Genomic DNA, 7,970 nt, shown 5'->3' with positions numbered 1-7,970 from the left:
AATCACGAACAACGTTGCATCAAACCACTGCTGAGACAGACACATCAGCTGTAGACCTCACAACGTTATCATCATTTACAATAGAATCTGGAAAAACGTTGCAGCAAATCACTATTGAGACAGACACAACAATTGTAGAACCAACAACGTTATTATCCATTGCAACAGAACCAGGAACAACGTTGCAGCAAACCACTGTTGAGACAGATGCAACAACTTTAGAACCAACAACGTTATTATCCATTACAACAGAACCAGGAACAACGTTACAGATAACCACTATTGAGATAGACACAACGACTTTAGAACCAACACAATTTATAACAGAGTTACTAAGAACAACGACAGTGTCTACAAAATCAACAACTTCGCAAAAAACAACGTATTCAACACCAGATACGACGACATCAGAACCATTAGCAACTAAACGTTGGTATTATTTTTCTTATTCTTAACTCTCTGTTACCAAATCAATGAAACAATACTAGTTTTAGCATCCTCGTATATCATGTTTACGTACAGTATGTTCAATTCAGTGAGTCTATGCATCAAATAATATTATAACTTAAAATAACTTAATGTTAGTTATATCATGTTAGTTATATCTATAAAAAAAAAACTGTCCATATTTATTAAAAATAGGTAACATTCCACCAACAATCGAATGTCCAAGTGACATATCATCGACGGACATATCTCCTGATTGGATAGTACCAATAGCAAACGATGATGAAACACCACCACCGTCGGTTAATTGTATAAGTAAACCGGGAGAATGTTATCAAACTGGATCAATTACAAAGGTTATATGCACCACAACTGATGTTGGCGGACAGATGGATACTTGCTCATTTTACATAACTGTCGGTAAGTCTTTCAATTATATAACGCTATACAAAGTAGAGTTTAAAATTAAGCTACTTTTATGTTATTATTGCCGTTACCAAACACTTGATTACATACATATAGAAAAGATAGGCCCAAAATCATTAACCTCAAATTTATCAAAAGTTCCGTGTAATATATCCGTACCACCATTTTACCTCTCAGTTATTAAGTCTATAGCAGTAGCTAATGCTTGTAATAATAGATTAAATAAGGAACCAATAAGCTATGATGACATTATTAATCAATCATTATGGGGTAATGAGTCTATATGTATTAAAAAGAAGCCGTTATATAACTGTAACTGGATTAGTTCAGGGTTTTTAAAAATATATGATGTAATAAATAATAATGTGTTTAAGCCTGCGATAGAGATAAAAAGAAGGTTAAGATGTACACAAAATTGGATCAGTGAATATTCATGTATATTGAAAGCCATTCCAAAAGAATGGAAATGTATTTTAAAATCAACACATGACATTAATGTAAATGATATACCTATTACAAACAATAAGGTCTTAAATATGACGTCTAGACAATTATATAGATTCATAATAGATGCTCAATATATTACACCTACGGCACAGGTTAAGTGGGAATCCATATTTGGTAATATGCTATGGACAAAAATATGGGTTAAGAAAGTTTCTGGTCTTAAAGAAAAAAAACTGGCACATTTTAATTTTAAATTGTTGCACAGAATATTGCCAACAAATGAAAGATTACATAGGTGGAGACTTGTAAATTCCCCATGTTGTGACACATGCAATGTTATTGAGAATGATAAACATATGTTAGTAGAGTGCATAACAGTAAAATGTTTATGGAGAGAGATAAACGAAATAATTAGAGCAGTAAGCATACATATTCCTGTTTTTTCTTTCAAAAGACTTTTATTTGAAACTTACAATAATTACGTAAATAAATTATACACTTTAGGAGCATTTTGTATTTATAAAGTAAAGATATTAAGTTTATTGGAAAAAGAAAAAAAAATATGAAGGATAAGAAGGTTTAGGTTTAAGTGGGGAAGTGTTTTCATCAAAGCTTTCATATTATAGGTATATACCGTATATATGTAATTTGCACATTCTTACTGCATGTGGAATTTTGAAATGATAAAATGGTTAAAAAGAAAAAAAAGAATGTCTAATTTTTTTAATGGATCATTAAACACAAATGTTGTTAAATGATAATGTATGTATAAAAAAATAATAGAATAAATAATAAGTAAAAAAAAATAATTGAATGAACCCACATAGGAAAAAAAAAGTTAAATGAAACTTTGATGGGTTATACTGTAGATGCAAAAAAAGGATAATCTGTTGGAAATAAATTTTGTAAACATTTAAAGATCCAAAAAATCAATGTTAAAGGATGAGGAAAATATAATGTTAACAGTAAAAAGTTAGTAAGTAATTAGTATAACAGAGAATATGCATTGTTTAAATGAAAATATGTTTGCATAGATAAATCCAAAGAAAAATAAAATGGGACAAACCCATGGGATGGATTTATTAAACATAAACGTATTATAATTGTATGAAATAAATATGCATGTAGATGAAAAAAAAAACAAAAACAACTATGTAAGAAAAAATAAGCTTTGTTAATGAAAATGTGTTATAGATAATATGTATAAAAAGAGGAAACTATGTAATCAATGTGGTTAAATGATAATGTATGTATAAACAAAATAATATATGGAAATAGTTTTTTTTTAAAGAAAATAAGTAAAAAAAAAAAAAGTGGAATGAATCCACATAAGAGAAGAAAGTAAAAAAGTTAAATGAAAATTTAAGAAGTTATAGATGCAAAAAAGGATCTGCTGGTTTTGTAAACATTAAAGAACAAAAATATTAATATTAATGTTAAAGGATGAGAACAATATTATGTTAACAGTAAACATGTAGTAAGTAATGAGTATAACAGAGAATATGCATTGTTAAATGAAAATGTGGTAGATGAAAAAATCAAAAACAACTATGTAAGAAAAAAAATAAGCTTGTTAATGAAAATGTGTTACAGATAATATGTTTAATCAATGTGATAATATGTAAACAAATGAATAAATAAGTATATGTATACAGATGATTAAACAAACATTGTAAATATAATGATATGTATAGTGTATAGTGAAAAATATATGTAAAGAGAACAGTGGTTTGGAAATAAAAGTGGGATGAACCCACATAAGATAAAAAAAAAAAAAAACACTTGATTACAACAATAACAATCGTTATTTTTAATATTATTCTGAATGTTTTGATATTATAGAAACTGATTTATCTACACAAATCAGAGACCTCACACAGGTAAGTTTAGGCTCATTGTCATATTTAGTTAAATTTTGTAAAAATTAAGTTAGAAACTCAAAAAAAATCTTATCTTATTCTTATTGTTATTTTTAATAGAGTGGTGTCATTGAAGAGAATGTAGAACAGGTTGCAGTTGAGCTTGAGGAAATAGTAGAGAAAGCAGAAGACTCTGGTGACCTTCAACCTGCTGATATACAAGAAGTATCCGTAGCTCTGGAAACCATAACTGATATTGAATCAACAAACGAAAATGTAAGTTTTAAAAAAACACAAACACAAATTGAAACTTAGAATACATGATGGTTGATATATTGATATTAACCGCATGCATAACCTACATGAAATATGATGATATACACCACATAGATAATTGGTTCCAATGATTCATGGTTTTGATTTCTGGATGTACAGTAGAGTAGTAACCAAAACATGAAAAGTACATGTGAAATGCCATCTATTCTGCACACCAGTACTAGTAATTTCATATTTTAGTGAAGCCTTTAGAGCATAAACCGTGCATTATACTGTGTTATGGCTGTTTATAGGTGACCGATGCTGTAGTTGATATTGTAGATGCAGTGCTCTCAACTGATTCATCAGGCACTGACCTCCCTCATGAGACAACCTCTAGCATTCTTGAGTCATTGGAACAACAAATTAGTACAGCAGCCACTGATGGTCAGAATTATACTGAACATGAAGACACGCTGTCTGTGCAGATTTTAAGTTTCGACTCTGATAATCTTAGACATGATGTTGTATTCCTGGTGGAAGAAGATAAGAAAGTGACTGAGGTTTGTGATGATGGTCGTTGTAGCGCCTATGACCAGTCTATCACCTTATCACGTGATCTGGTTACACGAGGTATGTACACAGTATTACATTTGGTCAATTGTTAGTACTTCTACATAATAGTCAAACTGATTGAATTACAGTTTTAAGTACACAGAAGTACTAGTGTTAATGCTATGCCGAAGTTACTAGGGTACAGTATGTCTTGTGGCCCAAATGATACACATTTATTATTTTTAACAGATAATGCGTGGTCCAACGTGAGTTTTATATCATATTACAATTCAAAATTATTCCAGTCGTCGAGTTATCAAGATCTAAAATTATCGAGTGTTATTCTATCAGCCACTGTGTATGACGACAGCCTTCCACCCGTGTTCGAAGAACCTGTTAAAATTGTCTTCAATGTTGCTAAGGTACAGTGTAATGTTCAGAAAAAAACTTTATTTATGATGTGTTTTAGGTTAACCTACACATTTTTCTTAAGCTTGATTTTTACGCAACGACGTTGGCGCAATGCCAGTGAGTTGACCAATCACAATGGACAGTTTGGATGATCCATAAGTTATAATTGTTGGTCAAATGTCTCGTAACGCGCTCTAATTGGGAATCAATCTATTGCGTTGATTCAAAATATTTTTGTTTATTTTGAGCAGGCTTATGCAAATCAAAATGCTACTTGTGTGTTTTGGAACACAACTCTCAATGACTTTGGTGATTGGTCAGAAGAGGGATGTACGCGCGTTGATATGGACGACAACGATGGCAGTATTACATGTAACTGTACACATCTTACAAATTTTGCAGTTTTATTTGTAAGTTTCACGTTTATTCTTTCATTTAAGTTAAATTGAAAATTCTTATCAACATTCAAATGATAATAGAATCGAGCAATTTTATTTTTTTCAAATGTTTTCAGTTTGATAATGACTTGGCGGACACGTTTGAATTGTTTTTGGACATATTAACGTATGTAGGATGTGTGATGTCAATATTGTGCCTACTGGTGACAATCGTTGTTAGTCTATCAATAAAGTAAGTCTTCCTTTTTTTCAAACTGATTTGCTCAGGCATAATTATTAAAGTATAACTTTTACTAAACTGCCTGGAAGAATTTATAATGTGCTATTCATTCAGGCAAAATTAGGCAATTGAATGGGTGTACGATTGACCCAAAGCTGTAGTTTATACACTAGCTAGAATGCTAGAACCAACATTCACTGATAATTCCATAGCTTTTATTTACCTGGGTTTGTTTCAACAATTATTATTAATTTCGTTTGGTCGAAAAGGGTCAATAGGTTATATCAAAATACATAAATAATAGTTTTACTTTTTCAACAGAACTCTTCGCAAACGTCAACCTCAGAAAATATTGTTAAACCTTTCCATCTCACTAACTTGCCTATATCTCACATTCATATGTGGCATCGATACTGCAACTCCAGAAACTGTAGCTTGTACAACAATAGCTGTATTGTTACATTACTTTCTGTTGACGTCTGTCGCATGGACATCCATGGAAGCAGTCAATATGTATTTGTTGTTTGTTAAAGTTTTCAACGCAAAGTCCTCGAAGTTTTTGTGGTTTTCAATGGTCTTCGCTTGGGGTAAGTACCATATGTTTATAGATGTTGGCAATGTTGTTGATTAATGTTATCGACTTTCTATGCTAAATCAATTCTAATCTAAGTGTAAAGTCGTATTTAATTTTTTAATGAATACATAAAACATCCTCAGTGACGTCACGAAAGGATATACAGTATACAGCATTAATGTTCAAGATTTATTATATACTAAATGCACTCACTATTAATGTGTGACACGTTGATTGACGTACTATGTTATATAATTAGTTTTTCTACCATTTATAGTTATCACATAATACTTTTCAAACAGGCATTCAGAGACACACCTTACCGGTGACAGCGTTTTGTTTAATGCTTTTGTCTCTCCTCGGCTTTGTGTCTTGTACTTCTTATATATATATATCTATGTTTTGTAATTATTATTTCATGTTTATTGCCGAAATGAATAAAATAAAAAAAAATAAAGATATTAATAATAATAAAATATATCACCAACTATATTATAGCTAGTAGGTGATAAACAAGAAATTAATTTCTCTAGGTATTCCGTGCATACCACCGATAGTTCTACTAACAGTAGATGTGTCGTTCTATGAAAACAAATACTAGTAAGTGTACTGCCTTTACAATAGTAATAATAAACTTGTACACATATTTTCTTCTATTGGCCATTTTCTTGATCCTGATATCTATCATGCCCAGAGAGTTGTAATAAGTTGGCTATATAATATCATTGATCATGCCTTATTACTAAAAACTAATTTATAATGTCTTACAGTTGTTATCTCAACACAATGGAATTCGACGTCTTCATCTACGCTGTTCTTATTCCAATCGCAATCGCCATCTTTTTTAACTCTATTATATTCGTATTGGTTCTTAAAAGTTTATACTGCTCGCGATCTAACGCAATGCTGAACAAAAATGCAACTCTAGAAGAAAAGAAGAAACGGGTCTTCAATGCTATCGCTATATCTTTCCTCTTAGGCCTGACATGGGTTTTTGGATTTCTGTCTTTTGAGAGCAAAGCTGATCACGTGTTTGTAATATTGTTCTGCGTTTTTAACTCTTTCCAGGGAGTCGCAATATTCTATTTGTTCACGTTCAGACAGAAAGAATTTAAAGATTTAAAGAAACGTAACACGAAAAGGTACTTACCGCAAAAGTTATCAAATTATTCACATAGACCAGCTAACAGTAACAACAGTGTATTATCTAATTCAACATTACCGAAAATCACACCTCAGAAAAATCGGTTTACCGCTAGTAGCTTTACAGCTGATGTAGAAAATCCAGCATTTGAAAGTAGTGAAGAAGACAATGACCACAAAGATAGCTATTCGGTCGAGCGGTGCCATATAAGCACGCCCGCATCCGTTTGAACAGCACTGAACATCCCATTTTTAAAGCATTGTGAATGGGTTTATTAGATGTTATGTACTGTAGATAAAGTAAGATTACTTATGTATTTGTCTATTTTGTGCATTCATTTATTATATATTTTTATTTTTTTTATTATACATTCAAAATGTGAAGTGTGCCACTGTTATAAAAGTGAAGTTCCCAATAAATTATTATTACCTCCGCCAAGGAGGCTATGTTTTCACCCCTGTATGTTTGTGTGTGTGTTTGTGTGTGTGTTTGTGTGTTTGTGTGTGTGTTTTTGTGTTTGTGTGTGTGTCTGTGAACAGCCTGGAGGCCACCAAATTTGGCCACAATAATCTATACCCCAAAAGCTTGGATGAGTTCGAATTTGAAGGGAAAAGGTGATACAGTAGATCAAGGTCACAACTAACAAAATACTATTTTACTGCCCAGAGACCACAGTTTTGATCTGATTGTCACCAAACTTAGCCACAATGATCAATGACACATCATATAATTGTGGTTAAATTTTGAAGGGTCAGGGTCAAAGATCAAGGTCCACAAAAAAAAAAAAATAAAAATAAAAAAATAATTAAAAAAAAACCCTTAGTGGGACTTGAACCAGCGATCTCAACTGTGAGAGGCTGGATACATAACCATTACACCACACTGTCATCCACAACTTTGTAGTGTGCAGTTAACATATTTACACTTAGAACTAATAAAAAAAAATGTAAAAAAAAAATATTCTGCGGGCATTTTATGTAGGGGAATTTTACAGTAGGCGGAGGTTTGTACTCTCGGAGTACCCTCTAGTTATTATTATTATTATTACATTCAATAAAAACGCATTTAAAACATATATAAGTTTATCGAGGCAGCGAGACTATTAAATTGTATATAAATAATCAATAAATATAATATTGTGGTTTGTGTTATTACATTATAAATTCGTGGATTATTAGAAAGAATAATAAAAATAAGAAGATATATAATGATATCCATAAACAAACATACGATC

General features: G+C 31.3%; 1 protein-coding gene across 1 annotated transcript; it reads left to right on the top strand.

Annotated features, from left to right (window-relative positions):
- Positions 1-4,670: 4,670 nt before the first annotated feature.
- LOC140045280 (adhesion G-protein coupled receptor G7-like) lies at positions 4,671-6,991 on the top strand. The gene is made up of 5 exons (XM_072090127.1): positions 4,671-4,810; positions 4,915-5,030; positions 5,340-5,605; positions 6,126-6,192; positions 6,363-6,991. The coding sequence occupies exons 1-5, from the start codon at positions 4,745-4,747 to the stop codon at positions 6,964-6,966; spliced, it is 1,119 nt and encodes a 372-aa protein (XP_071946228.1). The 5' UTR covers positions 4,671-4,744; the 3' UTR covers positions 6,967-6,991.
- Positions 6,992-7,970: the final 979 nt, after the last annotated feature.

This window comes from Antedon mediterranea, chromosome 3 (genome assembly GCF_964355755.1).
Source record: "Antedon mediterranea chromosome 3, ecAntMedi1.1, whole genome shotgun sequence".
NCBI lineage: Eukaryota > Metazoa > Echinodermata > Crinoidea > Comatulida > Antedonidae > Antedon > Antedon mediterranea.
Note: the sequence above shows the minus strand (reverse complement) of the source record. Positions and strands in the feature narration are given on the sequence as shown.